Source organism: Euprymna scolopes, chromosome 32 (genome assembly GCF_053919585.1).
Source record: "Euprymna scolopes isolate OS-2025 chromosome 32, ASM5391958v1, whole genome shotgun sequence".
Lineage (NCBI taxonomy): Eukaryota > Metazoa > Mollusca > Cephalopoda > Sepiida > Sepiolidae > Euprymna > Euprymna scolopes.
The window spans coordinates 39,723,801-39,749,161 of NC_136513.1; the positions used below are offsets into that span (position 1 = coordinate 39,723,801).

The window sequence follows — 25,361 nt, forward strand, 5'->3', positions numbered from 1 at the left end:
TGAATGTGCTTCTGTCTTATCAAAGAACATACTGTTGATTTTATATGGGTCATTCAACTGGTAATAGAAATTCTAAAATGTTAACTTTGGTCAAATTCAGACGTTTCACTCTTTAATTGGTTTTGCAGTACTTATTGGAAACCTTTCTATACAAACCCCATCTAAGTTCACTCCCATACATATAAAGTACATTTGTTTGAAAGTTTAAAGTAATCAGCTCAGCGGTTACAGAGTCCATACAGAACGAACTCACATTCATTATATACAGATAAAATCTACGTTGTGAGTGTGATCTTGTTCTCTATGGACTAAAAGACGGCTGGCCCTATTTTTCTTCTTTTTTTTTTAATTCACACAAACGAACTTGATGTATCTGGGAGTGTTCTTATGAGGGTTGTGCATTTGAATTCGTCTGTTAAGTAACAGAAAACCTATAATTGAAAAAAATCCGATTAAAGAAAAAACAGGTGATTTTGACTAAAGTTAACACTCTTATACAACCTAACATCACAAATGCATTTGAGAAGTTTTATCCCTGCACAAATAGAAAACTCGGCCTATAAAATCAACCGTAGATTCTTTTATTTAACAAATGAATGTTTGTTTTTAGAGCACAATTGAGCCATGATACTTGACTTTTGTACGTTTAACTTTAATTCATGAGATTATGCAAAAATAATTTCATAAAATCAACAGTTGGTTCTTTGATAAGACAGGGGCGCATTTGAAACAATTTTTTCTGTCTAGACCACAACTGAAGCATGATGCTTGACTTTTTCATTTTAAAATTTAAGTGAAGTAATTATATAGAGATAATTTTATAAAATCGACAGTAGATTCTCTACAGTGCAATGCTGGATCTAATGTATTGTGGTTTAAGTAACTATAAGGATGCATGTGCAGCTTCCTCCTGGCACACTGCCAGGGAAGGGGTCCCTAACTAGAGCAGGTAATCAATCGATTTGATTAAAAATGTGTGATTTTATCGATTTCGATGCCAATAAATGTATGGGAGAGTGCAACATTTGTTGATCATCATTAAATCCCTGACAAAGTCGCATCACGATCTCCCTACTAGCACTATATATATACATACATGCATATACATATATATACATATATATACATACATATATATACATACATATACATACATATACATACATATATATACATACATATACATACATATACATACATATATATACATACATATACACATATATATACATATATATACATAAACACATATATACATATATATATACATATATATACATATATATACACGCATATATATACATATATATGCATATATATGCATATATATACATATATATAAACATATATATAAACATATATATAAACATATATACATATACATATATATACATATACATATATATACATATATACATATATATACATATATACATATATACATACATATATATACATATATACATATATATACATATATACATATATATATACATATATACATATATATACATATATATATACATATATATACATATACATATATATACATATATATATGCATATACATATATACATATATATGCATATATATATATATACATATATATACATATATATATATACATATACATATATACATATATATGCATATATATATATATACATATATATACATATATATATACATATACATATATATATATACATATATATATATATATATATATATATATATATATATATACTATCTGAACACATCGCGTTGCTCGGTCATGCAATACGTTTAAATATGATATTTTAATTTATGTAGATTGCGTATGAATTGTTATAGAATCAATCCTCTATTAAATATTATATATTACGAGGAATAATTTGTTCGGAGGACTAATTCGCAAAATAAATAAATAAAATAAACAATAATGATAATGTAGTTCATCAAATTCTGTTTGTGTTTGTTTACAATATCACGTCAGCTGATATTTGGAATTGACGATGAATGCTTTGGAAACTCATCTCTGATTAATGTTTAGTTTTGAAATATACAAACAAAGAAATGATTTACGCCAAGTTTAAATGGTACCTTTTCTTTTCTCGTAAATTGAACTCATTAATAAGAAAACAATTAAAATAAAATGGTGAGGTATACCCGGGCTTGAACAGGGAATCATTCGATCTAGAGTTGAATGCTCTGCCACTGAGCTATCTTTCCAGGTGTCAACTAATGTGTTTTTTTTCTAAGAAGAAATTATTTGCTGAGATTTTATTATCTCCCTTGTCAGTGCAACTTAAAGTATTTCCCTAAAAATTTTTTTTTATCTATAACAAAGAATTACTATTTTTAGGATTGGATTTTTTTGATTTTCGATAATCATTGAACGAATTTCTTCACAAAACATATCTAAGAACACTGCCAGACATATGAATTACCTTTATGTGAAATTTGCAAAAGATAGGCTCAGCCATTTCGGAACCTATAAGGAAGAAACTCACACACACAAAGTGACTTTCATATAATAATAGAGATAGAGATATATACGGGGGAGTTAAAAGATAAGATCGATTCTTTAAGAGGAAACTTATCGGGATAATGCAATGCTCAACAAATTGTTTTGGAGCTTTAGCGCTATTTAAAAGACTGCTTAAATTTGACAACCAAGATTAACCAAGTTCTCGTATAGAAACGTTTAAACACATCTAAAGATTAGATTATAAGAAATAAATTGAAACCGATCAGTAAAGATGAAGACCTTTCAGATAAAGGAGATGCTGCAGATGTTGTCAAATTACATTTAACCTTACAAATACTTCCATCAAATAATATTTGCTCTGGGGCGGCCAAATAAACAATTCAACAATGTGATTAAAGCAAGGATACCTTAAATTTAATAACCCTAATCCTTACCCTACCCTAGACCCTAGCCATAGCCTTAACCCTAGCTCTAGCTTGAAGCCTAACCCTAGCCTGAACCCTAACGCTAACATTATCCTGAAGCTTAAGGCTATCCCTAATCCAAACCTTAGCCCTAACCACCGATTAACCAAGCCTCCTATAGAGCTATTTAGACGCATTTAAAAATTAAATCATTAGAAATAAAAAAAAAATTTGAAACCGATCAGTAAAGATGAAGATGCTTCAGATAAAAGAGATGCTGCAGTTGTTGTCAACTTACCCATAAACTTACAAATATTTCCGTCATATAATATTTGGCCTGGTGCGGCCAACTAAACAAAGCAATAATGGAGGTGATTAAAGCAACAGCGCCTAATACACAATGCAGCCTTCCTGTGAGTAAAATGGATTTGTATGCGTAACCGGGGATCATTTTGCTTTGGCAGGGTTCCATTAGTTCGTCGTGTATGGGATGAAAATGAAAGCTACAAAAAGTAGAATAATTTGGACAATAATTCATTTAAATTCTTACAATGTCCGTTTTGTTATTATGACAAATTAAGGCACGAAAATGGCTCCTGCTAATTCTGTATTCGTGTGGGTATTAAGGCACGGCAAATGAGAACGACAGATGTCCAATCAGTTTTTTTTTCGCTTAAATATTCGTAAAAAATAATCATATTTTTTTTTGTTTTGATTCAGGATTAGGGATTAAACAAGTATGGGAAAAACACAAAATTATTTCTCTTAAAGTAAATAATATTAGTCTGCTTTATTAAAATCGTATATTGTTTTCGTTTATAGTAAAAGTTATTTCAATTACAAGAAAACTTCTCAACCACCAATAGCTATAAATAAAGATACATTACCTGGAAGTACTTCGTTCAAACTCCTCGGCTTAACGTTCACAGGGAACATGAGTTGGAACAGATACATTGAGAGCATTGCCAAGGTTGCTGTGAAGAAGGTGGGCTCCCTCTACCGTGCTAGAAAGTTACATCTGAAAGTATCCTGCACCTTTATAAGGTCATCATTCGCCCATGTATGGAATATTATTGTCACATTTGGGCTGGTACATCTGCTACTAGTTTCTTACTCCTGGACAGGGTTCAAAAGAGAGTCACCAACCTCAACTGTCATCTAAGCTTCAACCTCTGTCCCATCCACGAAATGTTGCATCCCTCTACCTGTTTTACAAGTATTTTAATGGTGGATGCTCCGAATAACTAATAGCCTTTGTACCTCCTCGACGTAAATACCCCAGACAAACCTGACAAGTAGCAAAATTCTACCCCTACACAGATGTAAGAAAGCTTTCTACTCTAATAGTTTATTTCCGAGAACTGCTAGACTTTGTGACTCCCTTCTGGTTTCCTGCTTTTCCAGCTGTACTGACATGCATAATTTCAAGTGTAATGTGAACAAACATCTTGCTGCTCAACTCCCTACATAGTATCCCTGCAACTCATGTCCCTGATAGTAGCCCCCTATATCAAAGTGGCACTGTGCCTTGTTTGGGGTGAAAATATAATAATAAAAAAATAGTAAATGTTTACCAAAAGACGACAATAAAACATAAATAGATCAAAAAATTATTTAATTCCCCAAAATATCGGCCCGTCATTCTGACAAAAAAAACAAAAAAGAACAAAAAAGAACTTTTTTTTTTTGCCAGAAAGTTTTTAGCAAAAAAAAAAGAACAACATGAGTGTCCGTCAAAATTAAAATAAATTGCTTCTTATTGTTCTGGATATAAGAACCCCAGGTTGCTTGAATGGTGTGCTTAAACGTGACACGGATAGAAAATCGAAAGGAGCACTTGTCGTGTCTTGTACATTTGGCGTGCCTTAATTTGCCATACATAATTAGTAAAGCACTCACATTGTTAACAAAAAATGCAAAAAAACAAATTATAAAAAGAAAAAACAAGAAATAAAACAAAAGAAACACAACAAAAAATAAAATAGAAAAATAAAAACAAAACAAAAACAGAAAACTAAAATAAAATAAAAAACAAACAAAAAATAACAAAAGAAACCCAAAACAAACGCAAAAAATGAAACAAAACACAAAGAAACCAAAAACAAAGAAACAAATACACTAAAAAGAAAGAAAACAAACGCAAAAAAATGAAACAAAACACAAAGAAACAACAAAAAAAGAACAAAAAACAAAGAAACAAACAAATACACTAAAAAAGAAACAAAACAAACGCAAAAAATGAAACAAAACACAAAGAAACAAAAAACAACAAAAAAACAAACAAAAAATAACAAAAAAAAACAAACGCAAAAAATGAAACAAAACACAAAGAAACAACAACAAAAAACAAAGAAACAAACAAATACACCAAAAAAGAAACAAAACAAACGCAAAAAAATGAAACAAAACACAAAGAAACAAAAAAAAACAAAAAAAAAATAACAAAAAAACAAACGCAAAAAAAATGAAACAAAACACAAAGAAACAACAAAAAACAAGAAAACAAACAAACAAATACACAGAAATTTAAAATGTCGCTTCCACCTACAAAACAGAAAATGCATTTATTTCGATTAAAAAAAAATGTAACCTGAAAATCAAAGACACGATTATTGTTTTACAATTTAACGCAGGGTTTTAATTAAATTTACTAAATCTATTAACGTATGTAGCGATTATCAGTCTAATAAGGATTATTTCTAAATACTGCTCGAATAATATCCGATTAAAATCATTTTTATGCAAGTTAATGTATTATTTATTTTACAATGGAATCGCCTTTATGTCACTCGACGGTAAGGATTAAAAATTGTCAGGTGAGACAACACCGTAATGATGGGTATGGTAAAAATTCGGTAGAATTTGATTATTTAAAAGGACGGCTCAACAAGAACTTTTTTATAAGGGAATCACTACTTATCAAGATCTAGAGGCCACTCGAGGATAAGGGTTAAAGGGTGTACTGTGGTCAAAAGAACAATATCATAGTAATCGTTAGAATTGTAAATTTGGTAAATCGAATTACTTAAGGGGAACGGCTCATCCAGAACTTGTTTACATTGGACTTGAAGACGGCCATATTGTAGTCTGCTGAAAAATAGGAAAACGGAAGAGAGTTCCACAGAAAGAAGCTTTGTTCATGGAATCTACGTTTAGGTTTAGGCACAGATAAATAGTGGGGGAATTTATTGATAGAGTTTTCAACCAGACGAGTGTTTCTCGTGGATGTTTGTTTACATTGGACTTGAAAATTACCATGCTGTAGTCAGTCGGAAAGCAGTGCCGCAGAATAGAGATTCACAGGCGGGCATTTCTAGTAAAGAAACCCTGTTCATAAGATTTGCGATAAGTTTTAGGTATAGATAAAGTGTAGGGGAAATTGTTGATAGTGGTGCAAGTGTTTGTTGTAAATGGTTTGCAGATAGGGACTCATTCGAGCACCTGCCATGAAAATAACGATAGTGGAGAGACAGACTCGCACCATCTCTTTTGTGAGAAAGAAATTGTATGGAGAAGAACATAGCGCCCACTAGATTTCGAGGCTTGTTTTTTATTGACAAATAATTAACGGGTAATAACCGTATTGGATTGATATGGAAATCTCTTCGGAACTCTCCAAGAATCGACTTATTTGATTTGTAGAAATTGGGGTGCTTATTCAGATTGGCACTTATGGCAATAAACAAAAATAAAGAAAAACTTTTATTGTGCACCTATTTGTCAATGAATGAACATAGCACATTCCAAAACTCACAAAATTTGATCAAGTAGTTTTTTTGTTTTTTTAAAGAAATTTGCCGTTTTTTTTTGTTTTTTTTTATCGATAAATGAAGTTCGAAGCCATTTTAATATTCTTAAAATTCTGTCTTTAACTTTTAGAAAATGAACTTTTAAAATAATGTTTCTAATCAGTGAAGTTACAGAAAAAGAAGAATGGTGTTCAGATCGCCAAGTTCGTCACGCCGAAGCATACGTAAGAAAAATTCGTCATATTCCCTTTCTGATGTTAAAGCAAACAAGCTTTCTTCATCTGACATCAGATTGCAAAGTACACTGTGCCGACGTCGAGCCGACAAAAAAAAAAAAAAAAAATGAAATTGTCCTGCACTGAAGAAATGCTGGCGTTTTATATTCTAAAACTCGACCACGTCTCAATTTGCATAAGACACGTTTTTGTCTCGTATCGATCAGGTTTCGAGTTTAAGACTTTTTCTCTTTCTTTTCTTAAGCGAATAGCATCCGCGCTAATCATTTGCACTACAATTTTCCCTACATCTTCATTATTTAAAAATTTTATGTTTTGTAAAAAAAAAAAAAAAATACTCGTTAGATTAATAAATTATTATTTGGATTTAAATTGTACGTTTCGGTTGTCTTTCCAACATTATTAAAACAAAAGAAAATGAAATGAAAATCGGTTGTCTGCCCTTGATTTTACCATCGTCGGTAGCCCCCCCCCTTCCTTAGGCGCACGAAATGAAATTTAATTTTCTTGAATAATAAAAAAAAACCTGCTTGATCAAATTACGTGATTTTTGGAATATATCATATTCGTCCACTTTTTCACGTTTTTTTTTTTTTCATGATATGAATGTTAGAATCGAACTTAGTATGAATGTTAGGATCGCGTTAGCATGGAGTGCACTTTATTCTTTAGAGAACGTATGGAAATCTCCAATCAAAAAGAAACCAAGACCAAGGCCTTCAAAGCCTGCATAGAGTCAATCCTTTTGTACGGCTCAGAATCATGGATGCTAAGCGTATCATGCCGAAAACATTTCGATAGTAAATATACAAGAATACTTCGACTAGCCTACAACATATATTGGAAAAGTCACCCAACAACCAAGGCATTGTATCGTTCCTTACGTCGTGTTTACAATATTGTGAGATAGAGACGTCTCGCATCTGCTGGTCATATTAGTCGCCATGATAAACCAGCAGGAAAGCTCCTACTCTGGACTCCAGACGCAAAAAGGAAAGTTGGACGTCAATGTGTAACACTGAAATTCATTATTGAAGAGGAAACTGGTCTGGCAGGAACTGGTCTGGCAGGTTGCTGCAATGGCCGACCGAGAACTCTGGCAATCAGAATTTGTTCACGTTTCAGCTGCGCCTACTGGCATTGGATGAAGCAACAACAGCGTCTTCGTTCCGTAACATACATTATACATAGACTTTTCTGTATTTTAAAAAATTTTTAATTGATGCCATAAGTGCTAATCTGAATAAACACCGAACTTGACAATAAGTCTGTTTTGCAAGAGTTTATATAAAACCTTAAATAGTAAACAAATTTAAAAAAAGGAATCTTAAATTAAAATGATTATTTTATATTTAACGACAAAATCGACACTGGAATGTTAAAATAACTTAGAATTTTCGTTAAGACAAAAAAAAAAAATCCAAACACATTTAGCACCTCACTATGATATAGGAACGAAATGCGTTTTAATAGTTTTTACAAATTGTCTGACAAAGACGCAAAAAATTGTGTGTTTTTTTGCGTCTTGTCTTCATCGTTGATTCGAAAATAGTAATATTGGATATTAAGTAAAACCAATGATTGCTACTTACGTGTCATGGTGCAGTACTAAAGATACAAAAAAAAAATGCGAAAAATCATAAGGTAAAAAATTAATTATTAAGAAAATATTTTCCAAAATATTTGAAAGTTTTGTTTTCATAATAAACTATAAAAGCGCACATAATAGCAGGGGAGGTAATTAATTTATTAAAACTTAAAAAAAAAAACTTAAAACAATTCGGGAGAAAAGAATTATTTCCTTTATGTTTACATCATACGTTATCAGCAAATAGGCGAAATCGTTTCACGTTGAATTATGGAAATACCTGTTTTATTTAATATTTTAGTAAAATCTAACTATTTGCATTTAGTTAAAACTAACAAAATAAGTAAATAGTTAAAATTGTTTTAATGAAAATATCTTTTTAACTGTCAAATTTCGCATATATATAACAAATAATCATTTTATTCTTTGTATTGCCCACCCTAAATATGGAGCCTATGACCTCAAGAAGAGTGTCACGTACAACTGAATTATCTCTTCTTCTTCTCTTCTCTATATAAATAAAATGAACTCATTTTTTCCCGTCTGATTTTGACCTTAATAGGATTAAAAATCAAGATATTTCATGCAAATATAATATGCACAAACGGCAGAACAATATCTGAGGTGTGTTATAGGCTTATTATTTCTCAAATTCCTCGATAATCTTAGATTTCTATACTTTTTCTGTTGAGAAGTTACGGCCAAAATCGGTTAAGATCAATGGAAGTGGTAAAATATTTTCTCTCTAATAAATTCCTCCTCCCCCTGCCACCACTTAACACCGTTTGGGGATCGTTCACAAGGAACAGTTGAGAAGAGAACATCGGTTTGGCTTCGTATTTCTTTCATGTGAAGTTATTTAAAATCACTAAACTAAGCTGAATGCTCTGTGGCGTAGTGGTTAGCGTGCTGGACAATTCACATTATATTTTCACGTTCGCGCCGACCTACCGTAGTCGTTTTTTTTTTTGTTTTTTTTTTTCCTAAACAACTGGAATGGACTTTTCTTGGTGACCGAACTGTTAACGTTGCAGATGTTTGTTTTTTTCACTTTATTTTCCTACTTTTACTCATGACTCCGGGTTTGATCCTTCCTACTTACCTACCATAACATTTTTTAAAACTCCCCCCCTGTCCCGGAAACAAACATTCGGGCAACGCCGGGTACCCCCGCTAGTAACTAATATTAGTCTATCCGTTGGCCTTAAAATGGTAAGATTAAAAATGTTCAAAATAAAAAGTGATTTGGAGATTATATTGTCTTTTATTGTCTTGGGAAAACATATTTTTAAGTGATGAGTGAAAAAAGTAAAACTCAGGACGCTTCCAGATTACTACTGCAAGCACTAATTAAAATAAACGAGGCCCTACAAAAAGCACTACTAAAACTAAGTTTCTACCTCCACCTACTTGAAGAGAAAATAATCGTTAGAATCTACAGGGGCACTACTAAAAGCAGTAAATATGATTATGAATATAATTATAGTTATATATTGTATGTTTATATTTAAACCAGTTTTTATTTTAACTTAAGGGGGATAAATTACATTACACGTAAAAATAAGTCAAAACAAAAAAATATTCTTGAACTTGTATATGTTTTGTATAGCAGCAGTGACCTTTAATATCGGACTTAAGACAGCCGGCATTGAAATAGATAAGCAGATGATTTTTTTTTAACCGGAAGTCACAAACCGGATAGACGGTTTAAACGCCCAAGCAAGCAAGCTGATCTGCGTTTTATAATTATATAGACTGTTGTCGTTAAGCTGCGAGTTCATAAAGAAGAGTATTTCGAGTGGTACAAATAATATATGTAATCAATGTTCATCTCAAAATTCAGAAACATGTTATATTTGTTTTTCTGAATGATGAAAAACGGCCTGTAAAGAATTGAAACATTGGATTTATATAAAAATGAATAAATGTAACGTTTTTAGGCTTTATGAGTTTTCGTAGGTCGATTAGCCAAGAGGGCCGACTGATGCTGATGTAACGTGGAAACTTAAAATTGCGAAATGCGGATATAGGAACGAAATGCGTTTTAATAGTTTTTACAAATTGTCTGACAAAGACGCAAAAAATTGTGTTTTTTTTTGCGTCTTGTCTTTGTAAGATAAGTTGTTTTTTTTTTTTTAAATCGTTTGCATTTAACGATAATTTAAATAAAAGAGAGAAAACAGCAAACGAAAAGAAGGTTGTTACGGCGTGTTTTCATTGTGAAATGTAGATATAGGAACGGAATGCGTTTTTAGAGTTTTTGACGCAAAAAAGTCGGGGGGGGGGGTGCGCCTTCTCTTTTGCACACAACATTTTATCTAAATATTTCAAAAGAGATCCGTTCATTTAAATATTATTTTTCTCTAATATCTGCAGGAATTTGTGTGGAGAGAAAAAGAGAGTTGGACCTAATAAATTTGGCGAAACGCTATGTTGCATAGCAGCCAGTAATTCTAATTTGTAAATAAAATAATTATTTTGAAATAATTATACTTTCGTTCGTTATTTCATTTTATACCGTCTTTTGCTGACGTTAAAGAAAAGAGAGTTGCAAGTACTTTTTATTTAATAAATATTTATCTTTAAAAAAATAAAAAAATATTTCTCCAAAATAAATTATCTCGTGATTAATACATTTAAAGAAAACAACTTCCTTTTCGTTTGTTGTTTTGTTTTCTTTTATCGCTATTCTCGTTAAATGCAAAAGACTTTGGTAAAAAAATGTCTGGAGAAGAGAAAACGCAAAAAGTCTCCTTTTTTGCGTCAAAAACTATTAAAAAGCATTTCGTTCATAGATTCGGATTTCGCAATTTAAAATTACCACGTGACGTCAGCATCGGTCAGCCATCTTGGCTAATTGACCTACAAAAGCCCATATTTTTTGTTACTTTTTGCATAGACACAACGTTGTGTTTAGAGACAATCGCAAAGAAAATGATAAAGTCGACACAACTTTTCTCTGCTGAGGAAAATGATATTTATTTTGTCATTTAACGTAACTAAAACAGTTACTCGTTATTAATACAGGGTGTCAGGTTTACAATGTTGGACTTTTGGAAGTGAGAGTAGGAGAAAGAGCAGATTTTCATAAAACATCACTGACGAGCTTGCAACCAACGGTTTCTTTTTCTTTTCTTTCTTCTCTCTCTCTCTCTCTCTCTCTCTCTCTCTCTCTCTGTTCTGTCTCCTTGTTTCGCTTCTGCTCTTTTCTCGATAGTCATCTCTATATATATATGTATGGGAGTTCGTGACATCATGCTCGCGCCATAGCTTGGTCATATACATATGTGTCAGTAGCTTCTTCACTACAAAAAAACATAATCATAAGGATTCAATTTTTAAAACTTTATCTATCTATATAAATAAAACAGTAGGTTATGCGTTTGTCTGTCAGTCTGTAAATATTTTACCGATAAACTTTTAAACTCCTGGTCGCATAGCAATAAAACAAACAGGAAGTGATTAATAAAGAGTAAAATTTTTGTTTGGATGGATGAATACCGCGCACAGAAATATATCGACTAGGTGAAATGCAAAATGTTCATTTAACTTTCTTTTTAAAAATAGAGTCACCACTTATCAAGGTCCGGAGGCCATTCGAGGATAAGAGTGTACAGTGGTCAAGGAGAACATGTAGTCATTGTTAGTAGTGGAAATTTGGTAAATTGGGTTACTTAAGGGGATGGTTAATCAAGAATTTGTTCACGTTGGATTTGAAGACAACCATATTGTAGTTAGTTGGAAAGCAGTAAAAGAGAACAGAGTTCCCCAGGCGTGTAGTGCTAAGAAGTAAGTTTTTTTCATGGAATCTACGGTTAGGTTTAGACACAGATAAAAAGTGGGGGACATTATTGATAGTGGTTTTGGCTAGACGAGTGTTTCTTGTGAAAGTTAGGACAGGGTGGCATAGATTGGAGGTCAGACGATCACTTGCCATGAAAATAACGATAAAGCAGATATAGACTCGCAACGTCTCTTCTGTGGAAAAGAGGTCGAAGGGAAAAGAAAAGGACACCCCCACTAGGCTACGAAGTCTATTTTGAACTCTGCTGAATCAGGATAAGCTGCTCCTAGCAAGTCCTGCCCAAATGTGGCAACAGTACTCCATTCTTGAACGTACGTGGCACTTATACAGGTAGAGCATTACATCAGCAATGAGATATCTACTGGAGCGGAAGAACGATCCCAATATTTTCCCAGCAGCCCTGGCAACAGATTTGATGCATGTGTTCCATCTCAGATCAAGAGTAAAGGTCAGACCCAGAAGTTTGTCAAAACTTGGAGCCTCCCCAAGACGAGAGTCATTCATTTCGATTGATACCAGACGAGGATCAGAGTGTTGAAGCTTGGTCTTAAGTGCATTAAAATTAACCAGTCACCTCTTTCCCCATTGCACCACGTGATCAAGATCAGAGGACAAAGAATCAGAGAGAACTTGCTCGTTTACTAACTTTGAAGTGTTGCCAGAGATGGTAGTATCGTCAGCGCAAATGTCTACAAACGATCGTGGGATATGATTTGGGAGTTCGTTAATGTAATGTAAGGAAAAGATTAAGGCCCAGGATGGACTCCTGAGCGACTCCAATATTAATACTGTGAGCTTTTGATGTCTATCCATCAACCACTACTCTTATGAACCTATCAGAGAGAAATGATTTAATAATTGAGAAGACATTTCCAGCTATACCATAGCTGGAGATCTTGTGAAGTAGACCTTCATGCCGTACCATATCAAAGGCTTTTGATATGTCAAGTGCAATAGTCCTAGAAAGGAAGCATCCAACGAGAGATTAGCTCATCCTATGAGATATTACTGTTAGCACATCTGCTGTAGATCTAGCAGAACGGAAGCTATATTGCATGTCACTGAGGCGATTATTTGTGCTGGGGCGGTTGACTACTTCTCTATTTAACAAAGATTCCAGCAACTTACTCATGACGCACAGGGGACGATTGGTCTGTATTGAAAGGGAGATAACCCATCACCTGAATTTTTAAATACGGGACATTTTCCAGGGTGTTGGGAAGCATTCTCCTCAAGACAACGTTTAAATAGCTTTGTAATATGGGAGGTAGTTTTAGTTTCAATACTATAATAGGAATGGCATCAGGTCACTTGCTTTACTGAAATCGAGGTTTTTGTTTAGCTTGACAACATCACGTACATATATTTTTAATTCGCATAACGTGTTTTCAGACACAGGAGGAAATACGGGGGGCTTGTGGTGTCGGAGGACTTATTACATTTTGTTTTTATCTTAACGGAGACTACGGAGTGGCCGGAAGATCCCAGTGGGAACAAAACGGAAAACAAACATAGCTCGGAGCAAGTTGTAAGAAAAGGGTCTAAGAGACTTGCATTCTGACCATCAATGTCGGGCACATGTGTGGGTTCGTTAAAAATCTGAGTTAGGTAATAAGCAATGGAGAAATTGTGATAGAACTTCCCCTCATCATCTGTCTTCTTTGAGGGGGCTATCCATTCCCTGTCCTGAACATTGAAGTTTCTACAGACGGGTATGTTAGGCGAAGGATGAGCAGACAGGATGTGGTTAATATTCTTAGATATGCTCTTAAAGGTAATAACTCCATTGTGGGGGTGATAGCGGGCAAATATCAACGCAGTGATGTGAGCAAGTGCAATTGGAAAGCACATACAGAGCAATTTAGCGTATTCTTTGGAGATGTCACTGCAATATTGAAAGCCATCCTTAGTGTATGCACATATTTCATGCCCATGACGCTCTTGGGAGTCAGATTTGGATGTTAAGTAAGAGTATCTTTTAATTACGAACTATTCTAGGGAAATAGTCGGTCCAATGCCAATTTTGATCAGAAAAAATAGGTCTGATTAAGTCTCCTGTATAATTGGATTTGAACCTCTGGAAGGTTAGAACATAGAAGTCTGATATTAGAGAAAGGGTGTGATAGTGGGGGGGGTTACGTTGAAAGTTGGCGTTCTGGGTTTTTCGTGTATTTTTCAAGATACTTTTCATGATGGAGTTTTGGGGTTTGTAGAGTAATTCGACAGACGTGGTTAGAGCAGAACAGAGAGGGAAAGTAAGGAAGAAAAAGAAGTAACGAAATTTTCTTGTAGACCATAAGTTAAAGCCGTGACAATTACTCACTAATATGGCCCCGAGAAGCCTCACCAGACGCTACTGCATGGCCCAGAATCCATCCACCAAATGGCAATACAGTAGCCCCAGTACTTTACACCTACTGATAGGACGGCCTCCTCAGTGGTTACTCCAAGGTTCGAGCCCCTGACTATCAGGCAGATAACGTCAGCTCAGAAAAACCTTTACCTCCAGCACCCTTATTAGTGAAATGTTTACAAGGATAGAAATAGAAACAGAAAATGTCCGATAGCTCAGTCTACTGCTAATGCAAAACTTCTGCCGAACTAGACTATTATTTTCTGCGCATACAAAAATTCAATTCATTTCTTCAAGTCGTTTAATATTAAATCTTTCTTATCTATATCTCGATATCTACTGTGATAGGGAATGCGGCTGAACCGCTAGAAGTTTCGGTGTCGATTCTAGCTGCTGGTATCCAAGTCATGTTTTTAAATATTTGAAATCATATATTTGTATATTAGGTACAATATAATATTCAAAGACATATGCATGTATTAAAATGTGTTTAAGCGTATTTTACGACGCAGCCAGTATATATCCCCATATATAATAAAATGACTGCAGAGATTTCCCTCTGCACCAAAGTATCGTAGTTTTGAAACAAAATATACCACATATAAATTCAATACATGTAGGTTAATAGCCAATATCTTACGTAGCTTTCAAACACCATTTTAAACACAGTCAGTCGTGATAATAAAATATTACATTGCATCCTACGAGCAACACCATCACAATCACAATATTGTCAGAGGAAGGAGTCCCTATATTTCACTCTATATATTTAGTCCTACTACTTTTACTAGTTATCATCAGGATTAATTCTACACGTTCCACATATTCTGTGATTACATCGACCGTAACTGGTTCATAAATACATACACCTAACATAATCTTTTCAATTTCCGATTCATAAATAATAAAAGCTCCTTCGCCACAGTTCGTCCATTTTTATTGGCTGAGCTCAAAAATTCTCATATTCCGGAATCCAGTTCTACGATTTACAAACGAACGCTTACGAAAATTAAAATATGGCGTCACTAATATGCATATTACGACGTCTTCGTAAAAACAATATAAAAATTCAACAGGTCTTGCTGTCGAGTTTTTTCTACCATTAAATACACAAAGTATAGCTTTTTTTAAACATTTATTAATATGTATATATTGAAGACTTTAACTCCCAAATATTTGCGTCTTTTATTTTAAGATTTCTACTAAAAATGAAAGGCAAACAATAAAAATACGCTAGTTTATTTGTAAATTATTATATTTTTTCCATGCGATTTGACAAGATTTATAGGTTTTCCGGTACTATAATAATGATTATCGTATAGAAAATTGCCGCAGACAAATACTTTTTATGTAATAAGGTTATGCTTTCCGACGGCAAACCAAACAACGCGCGCACGTGCGTCGTTTGTCTTATGACAAGACTATTCGTTATTCGTTTACAGATTATCTGTAAACCTATGAAAGACGGTGAGAAACAGTGAGTATCTCACTACTGATGCAATTCTCTATCTATATAAAAGCCAAGTATGTCCATGGATGGAGTACTGTTGCCACATCTGGACAGGAGCTGCTAAAAACAGCCTATCCTAATACTTTGTTTCGAACTTTTATTTTTGTAAATTGAATGTTTAGTCTGTAATCTATGAAGATCCTTAGACGAAAATTAAGAAAATGTTGGAAAGTAAATCAGTTACAGGAAAGAGGCAAGCTCGTTCACGTCTGCCAACAAATATATCCATATATAATATTTTGATTGTAGAAATGGCCATCTGGACCAAAGTACCGTAGGCCTGCAACAACAGATGCCACATAAATATTTATGTCTCGACTATTAGCCACTATCTTATCTAACTTTAGAATAACATTTTAGACACATTTGCTTGTTATTGTAAAATCCTTCATTTTATCCAATGAGTAACAGCATCACAATCGCATCATCTTTAGAAGAAGTAGTTCCTATTTTTCCATCTAAATATAAAGTCCTCCCATCGCCAACCCCCAATCAACAGCGGGAGGAAATAAAGACCTTCTACAGATATTTTGCTTGCACCTTTATAAACTGGATCATGTACTCATATACATAACATAGTCTGTCCAGTTCCCGATTCAAAAATAATAAATTCTATACATCATATATATATATATATTTATTAGATATATTTATTAGATATATGGTATATATCGTATATATTCTATATGTATTACATATATATCATATATATTACATTATATTATATATATATATTTATATAGATTACATATATATATATATATCATATATATTACATTATATTATATAGATTTATATAGATTACATATATATTATATATATTTATTAGATATATTATATATCACATATATATGTATTGCATATATTGTATATAGCGCACATATTATATTATATATATTATTAAATATATTATATGTTATATATACACATATATATCATATATATTATATCACACACACACATATGTGTGTATATATATAAAATATAAATCTTGTCGCCAAGTTGTATATGTACCATTTTTTTTTAACGGATCAAGTTAGAAAGGGGTTGAGGGAGAAAAGAGAAAATGAAAAGGGAGACAAGAGTAAAAGAGAGGAAGAAGGGATCTTAAAAAAAAACAAGAGAAGCGGGGAGAGATAGAGAAATAGACATAGTTGGAGGAGAGGAAGAGAAGAACGGTTGAAGTGGAAAGTCACCTTCCTAAATCTATTTTTAGAACAGATAAATATAGTCAATTTCACCCAGACAGGCATATAACTAAGGTGGATTTATTTTAATGCAGAATTATAATCTATAATTATCGTTCAAACACGGTAGCATTTGAATATATGGTTAAATAGCAGTTTTAGTCGTTTAGAACTGCTTTAAAGCTTCACCGCTCACTCATTTTTCGACCAAATTTCAAAAAATTATTATAGTTTATAGATCACATTCTCAACTATATTATAAAAAATTTCAATAAAATAAAAGTTATGATGAATTTTCTGACATTTAAAATCGTAAAAATTCGTAAGGAGGTGAGCGACGCATTTTATCGCTGTTTTCCATAGCAACCACGTCCCGTCAGCGACTTCTGTTACTACTAATTCACTGCTGTTGCGGAAAGAGAAGTAACAAGTTAAACAGAGACAACGAAAGCATGAAAGGGAGATAATTGGGGGGATTTTATTGAAAGCAGACGAGTGCCTTACATTGTTATTACATGTGATTATGGGGCAAAAATTAAGACTAAAATTAAACAAAGAATAAGTGATTTTATTGGAAGCCTGAAAAAATCATGGATTACAATAGAAAAATGCGAGCATTAAGATTTTTTTTAATTCAATTTATAACATTATATAATCAATTGTTAATAACAGTATATAATCGTTTATAACATTATATAATTGTTTATAACATTATATAATTGTTTATAACATTATATGATTGTATATAACATTATATAATCAATTGTTAATGTTATGTTAAGTTATAAATTTATTATATTTTTTATTAGAAAATCTTGTGCTTTTCTCTTCCAGTTTTAACAACACGTCCTTTAATTTTCCATGTTTAAGTTTAACCATATTACTTTTTATGCTCGCATTTTTCTATTGTAATATATATATATATATATATATATATATATATATATATATATATATATATATATATATATATTGTCTAGCCACACTAAGTTGTGATACAACGAAACAGTACTGTATGTAGATGACAAATTAAACCCTCCCCCTCTTTGGGTTGAGGACTTTGTAAACATATTTTCACCCGACGCGTATTTAAACAATTAAGTGAAGCCCACTATTTATTTCTTTGTAAACAAATGATGGTTTAAGCACTTTTTGCGACGGGCGAGCGTGGATTTAATACACATTCGAGGAGAAATATTTACGGCGCTGATTCGTAGCCCCATAGTTAGAGCTGTCCACTGTTAACGCGACGGTTATAGGTTCGATCCACGGCTGGGGAAAGGTGTTTGTCTAGCCGCACTGATGAGTTGTGACACAACGAAACAGTACTGTATGTGGATGACATATATATATATATATATATATATATATATATATATATTTATTTATTTATTTATATATAGTAAGTTATAAAATATATATGGCGATTAAGCTACACTGAATATTCCGCGTTTCATCCACTCTAGGACTCTTCAGGCTTATGCGCAAATTTTGTGGTTGTTTGTCGTTTTTATATACGCATCTTCTATTGAGATTTTAGTCAGCCAATCAGCTTTCTAGTATCCACCACGTCCTTTTTATCAGCCAATGAGCATGCACTTATCGGACAAAGACCTATTTGACCTCTGGTTGACCTGCTCCTTTGTGTGTGCTCTATTTAGCCTGGATATCTAGTTTCTTCATGTTTTAAATCTAGCTTAGAGTTATATATATATATATATATATATATATAGGTATATATATATATATATATATATATATATATATATATATATATATTTATAACTACTTCATTTACTCACATAAATTTATTCGAAAGTATAGATTTATGCGTAAACTTATTTAAAAGTATTTACCTCAAAAGTGCTCAATACGTAGGTAGAGCTAGTTAGTAATTTATAAAATATATATGGCGATTAAGCTACACTGAACATTCCGCGTTTCATCCACTCTAGGATTCCTCATAAGGCGCATAAGCCCGAGGAATCCTAGAGTGGATGAAACGCCGAATATTTAGTGTAGCTTAATCGCCATATATATTTCATAAATTACTATATATTTATATATATTAGGTTTATATATATATATATATATATATATATATATATATATATATGTATATATATATATATATATATATATATATATATATATATATATATAGTACCTATCGTTGACTCGGTTACAAAAGAGTCTAAAAGAAATTGTCTCTGATTTATGAATGTATGAAAGGTTATGAAAAGGGGATATGGGTGTAGCTTCAAACGAACACATGTGCATGAACAATAATTAGGGTTCCCCATTATTAGAGATCCCCACGTGAGTGAGCGATGTAACTCGTAAAAATCTCCCCCATTCACATGGTGAGAGCATCATGGAAAGTTCGGTAGCTCTACACCAAATGGTGCGAGCGTGCATAGGGTTCCCGTTTATAAGTTACACCTCTGGGTCCCCCACCCCATAAATGATGGTGACCGTTGTAACTCGTGAAACTTTCCACCTCATTGTGGGTTATCCTGCAATATTTCATAACTTTGCGAGTATAAATAAAACGGCATGAGCGTGCACAGGGATCCAATTATAAGTGACCCCACTGGGACCCCACTCCCGTTGGTGTGGGTAAACCGTAAAAACCTTCCCCTCTCTATAGTGAGTTATTCTGCTGAATGATGTAGGGCTACATGGAACAGTGTGCATAGGCCCTCGTTAGTGGGAGGGTGACTTTATCGTACACATTGGTGCACCTTAATATCATTGTACGGTCAGTTTAGCAGTTTAGTATAATAGTAAACGATATGGAAGCGTATTCGTGTAAAAACGGACAAACACATACACACACACACACACATATATATATATATATATATATATATATATATATATATATATATATATATACGATATGATGATTGCAACGTCTTGTCAGACGAGTGCCACTCTCTCAGACACTTAAAGTCCATGAGCCCAAAAATGACTTCCATCGCCACAGGACCATTTTAATAGACAAATGCCTGAGGGGAGTATCTATACACAGATGATGTTACAAAGTCTTAGCTTTGTACGACAGCTAAGTCTCTCTCTCTCTCTCTCTCTCTCTCTCTCTCTCTCTCTCTCTCTCTCTCGGTTTAAAATGTTGAGATTCAGCTGAGATCCAGCAACAAGCTAGAGCAAGATAGCCAGCAACAAGTTAAACTGCAGACTAGCTTAATTCGGGTACTGGTCTCCCGCTTTATGTTTTTTTAAATCAGAGATTTGCTTCTCCTAGAAAGGTTGCCTTCACCACGGTTTACAGGAGCGCTCTCCACCCCAACACACACATACATACACACAAATATACACGGTACTAGTTGGCCGTTGATCCCGAAAAAGGGTTCATTCGCCCTTTGGTAGGTATTGTTTTTAATCCTACAGGGAGACTAGCCACCGTCCTCACCAAACAAGTCTGGTGGGGGAATCAGTTTAGTCGCCGGTGACCCGACAATGAGGCAGATAGTACTTGGTTACATGGTACCAGTAGCATATGACATGACCTAACACACACACACACACACACACACAAACACACACACACACACACACACATATATATATATATGTATTTATATATATTCATAGATTTGTATATGAATGTAGCAAAAAAAAACTAACAAATGATACAAATGGGTCAGCAATTCAATAAGTGTAACCGTTCATAATCCAATATTTCGTTTATTTTTCCAGTTTTCAGAGATTTTAGACTTTCCGAAGATGTCGTGTTTTGGGGCCGGCCACGTTGTTATCGGTTTAATTTAGAAAAATACATAAGTTCTTCTTTCGAACCAAAGAAAAGCTTCATGTAACAAAAATGTAACTAAATGTAACATTAGTTCATTTTTTGAACCGAATAAAAGTTTCATGTTACGTCAAAACACACACACAAAGATTACCTAAAGTCGTAAAAGAGTAACTTTTATTGCGTTTAGTAATATTTAAGTGTTAGATGTTTGAATTTTTTATCTATTTTTTTGTTTGTTGACTTCTCTGATTATATATATATATATATATATATATATATATAAATAATCTATATATCTATAAAAGTGAACGTGTCTGTGTGTCTGTGTGTGTTTGTCTGTGTGTCGCAATAATTCTGTTAATTTTTAGTCTACAGACTCGAAATTACAGGGTACTGAGATTTGGGAAAATCTATGTGATCCGTTCTCGGCCAGAAATTTGGCTGTGAACGTGTCAAAGTTCAACGATTTGACCTTTGAGAACTCTACCAAACTCCTCCGACAATTTATGGTCTAAACACTCGAATTTTTTTATATAGGTTCCTTGGACATGGATCTAACATAATAACTGGATTTGATCCCAAAACAATAAATGTTAAGGAGTTCAAATAGGGGTCAAAGTTAAAAAACATTACCGTTTTTTTTTTGTTTTTTTTTTGCTCAGCATACACCTCCAAAAACCCTGGCAACGCCGGGCACCCATGCTAGTATATATATATATATATATATATATATATATATATATATATATATATATATATATATATATATATATATGTATATGTATGTATGTACGTATTCATGTACATATATATATATATATATATATATATATATATATATATATATATATATATATATATATAAATATATATTTATGTATATACAAATTTATATAGATATACATTTATGTGTATTCAGGTATATATTTATATGTATCTAAATTTATATATTAATTTTTATATATTCACATATAATTATCCACTGGGAAAAATATTTTAAAGACATTACATATGCCGCTCCCAATTTGGGGGCAACAGATTGATAAAAAGGAAAATTATTCCCAAATCGCATTTAGGTAAAACTGCACTTTCGTATACATAATTTAATTCATTCGAAAAGTATAGCTAACTAAAACAAATAAACCATATATATATATATATATATATATATATATATATATATATATATATATATATATATATATATATATACTAACATGGGTGCCCGGCATTGTCCGGGTGTTTGGAGTTGAGTTGTGTGTTAAGCCCCTCCCCCAAAAAAAAGTGTTAGTAAGAAAACAGGCTTGAACCCGTACCGCGAACGAGGAAAAGAACGGGAAAAAACGTGACATCTTTGCTCTTACGATCGCCGCCAAACCGGAAGTGACGTAGGTTGGAATTAAGGCTAGACAATCGAAAAGAGGAAATGACTCTCGAAAATATCGGTGAAAAAAACAACCTCTCCCTGTAAAAAAGTTTCAAGTTGAGGGTGAAAACTTAATGTTTTTAGCCAATTTTTCGGTATTTGTCGCCTGAAGGGTCGAGCTTCAAAACGATACTGGTCTTGTGAAAATCCTTCGCCTCTGTTGAAAGTTTTAGGCAGACATGCAAACATACATACATTTATATATCGGTAGCTCAAATTTTCGACCCAAAGCAATTAAAATGTTTGCCCTATCTCTAAATACGCTTTATGTAAAATTTCAACTGTTTAGACCAGAAATTGTCTGAGTAATTTAATAGAAACCGCAGGGGTTAGATTATTTTTTAAATTGACCCTTATTATAACCCCTTAACATTTATTGTTTTGGGCTCAAATAAAGTTACTAAGTTAGATCCATGTGCAAGGAACCTATATCTAAACTTTCAATAGTTTAGAGCCAAAATTGGCGGAGCAGTTTGGTAGAGTTCTCAAAGGTCAAATAAGTAATCCTTGACCCCTCCACAGCAAAATTTCTGGCTGACAACGGATTACAAATATTTTCTCACATCTCAGTACCCTGTATATTAAATTTCGAGTCTGTTGACCGAAAATTGACAGAGTTATTGCGTAGGGAAATTACACCGAGAGACAAACACCGACACACTTTCATATAGATATATAGATAGTCATATAAAATATATATTAATATATATATATATATATATATAAAATATATATTAATATACATATATATAAAGATATATATACATATATATATATATATATATGAATATATATGAATATATATGTATATATCCATATATCTAACATATAGACAAAATATATTCATAAAAATATATATGTAAACATATTTATATTCATATATATAAATATGGAAATACTCTTTTATACAGCGTGCCCCATTTTCTTAAATGTCTGTGTTTAATTAATTTTTTTTTTATCACACAGTTTATAGAATGGAAATTTATGCTGACTGAATTGCGAAAGATAATGTCTCTTAAGTAGCCTCCATTCTCGGCTTTGCAAAGTCGAGCTCTTTCTAAGCTATTCTTTATGACAGTTCTTAACATCGGAAGTTGTAGGGACAGAATTTCCTCCGTATGTTTGCCTTAAGTTCTTGGATGCTTCGAGGCTTATTTGTATACACTTTGTCTTTAAGATATCCCCAAAGGCAAAAGTCTTGTTCTGTCAAATAAGATGAACGTGGAGACCATTCAAAATCGCGATTTCAAGAGATTTTTCTACCCTGAAACATCATAGTTAATAACTGCATTGTTGCTCAAGCTGTATGTGCAGTTGCTCCATTTTGTTTGCCACCAATACCCTGTCATGTTTACTAACTGAGGTTGAACAAATGCAATAGCATATCTTTTAAGATGATATTGAACATTGAAATGGCGCATATAAGATCTTTGCATTGAAACACGTGACCGTCCATTTTCAAAGTGAAATTCAATTATCCTCACTCGTTGTTCTGTTGTAAACTTATCTATACCAAAAATTTCCAAAGATTCTATTTTATAATTCTGAAAAGACAAATTAAAATATCTTAAAAAAAAAAATTATTGAATTTTTAAAATGTAAAGTGCCTTATGGGCCAGCCCGTATATATATATATATATATATATATATATATATATATATATATATATATATATATATATATATATATATATATATATATATATGTATATATATATATATATACAGAGATAGAGAGAGAGATATTCATATCTGTAAATAAATATATATATTTATTTGTATATATATATATATATATATATATATATATGTAACCAATTATGTATATTCATATATATGAATATATATAAATATATGTTCATATATACATATATAAATATATATATATATATTTATATGAATATATATATTTATACATATATAAATATATATGTATATATAAATATAATTTATATATATATATATATATATATTCCAAAATATATAAATATATATATATATATATTCCAAAATATATAAATATCTATATCTATATATATATATATATATATATATATATATATATATATATATATGCATATATGCTCCAGTTTCTGAAGATGGCTTCACGAAGTTCATTTTTTGTGGAATATTGTTTGCCATTTCGATAAACCTCTCTTGTCATCTATCCCCACACATTTTCAATTGGGTTCAAGTCCGGTGAGCATGCAGGATGTCCCAAGAGATGAACCATTTTCTTGTAGAAAGCTCAAGGTCCGTCTTGTAGTGGGATTGCGGCATGATCCTGTTGGAATAACCATCCATCCCACACAAACGGTGACCCATCATCAAAGATGGTTTTTGTAGCATGCTAACATAACCAGCTGCTATCTGACGACCCTGCAACACCTGGAGCTCCATCGTCCTTCTGTAAGAAAAAACACCCCATACCATTACGGACCCTCTACCATTATGACGTGTGGAAAAATTTCAAGGGGCATGTTTTTGTCATACCAATATCGGTGGAAGCCATTAGGACCATCTAAATTGAATTTTTTCTCATCAGAAAACAGGACTTGCTTCCACTTCTCAACGTGACATGTTTGTGGATTTACGACCAAACCATAAACGGTCCACTTTGTGACGTGGAAGCAATCGAGACATTTGTTTGCTTTTTATTTATCATGCCTTTTTGTTGTAAGTGTCGTCTGATGGTTATTGGATTGCAATCAGCATCTGTAACCGACTTTATTTGACTAAAAGGTCTTCTGTCATTCATAACAACTCGTCTGATTCTCCTACTCAATCCAGTAGAAATTGGGGGAGGGACATACCAAAGGATTTTGCTTTTCCGTAATTCTCAGTATTCCTTAGAAAG

General features: G+C 32.6%; 2 protein-coding genes across 12 annotated transcripts in view; one reads left to right on the forward strand and one right to left on the reverse strand.

Moving 5' to 3' along the window:
- LOC145256299 (organic anion transporter 3-like) overlaps positions 1–25,361 on the forward strand; it is a 324,435-nt gene that overhangs the window by 164,781 nt on the left and 134,293 nt on the right. The window lies entirely within an intron of this gene.
- The window catches only part of LOC145256297 (uncharacterized), an 85,634-nt gene that overhangs the window by 25,667 nt on the left and 34,606 nt on the right, over positions 1–25,361 (reverse strand). For all 9 annotated transcript variants that reach the window (XM_080115019.1, XM_080115016.1, XM_080115023.1 and 6 more), the window contains exon 2: positions 3,174–3,378. In XM_080115019.1, coding sequence (XP_079971145.1) covers positions 3,174–3,347 — 174 coding nt within the window. In that variant the 5' untranslated portion in view covers positions 3,348–3,378. The remainder of the gene's footprint in view (positions 1–3,173; positions 3,379–25,361) is intronic.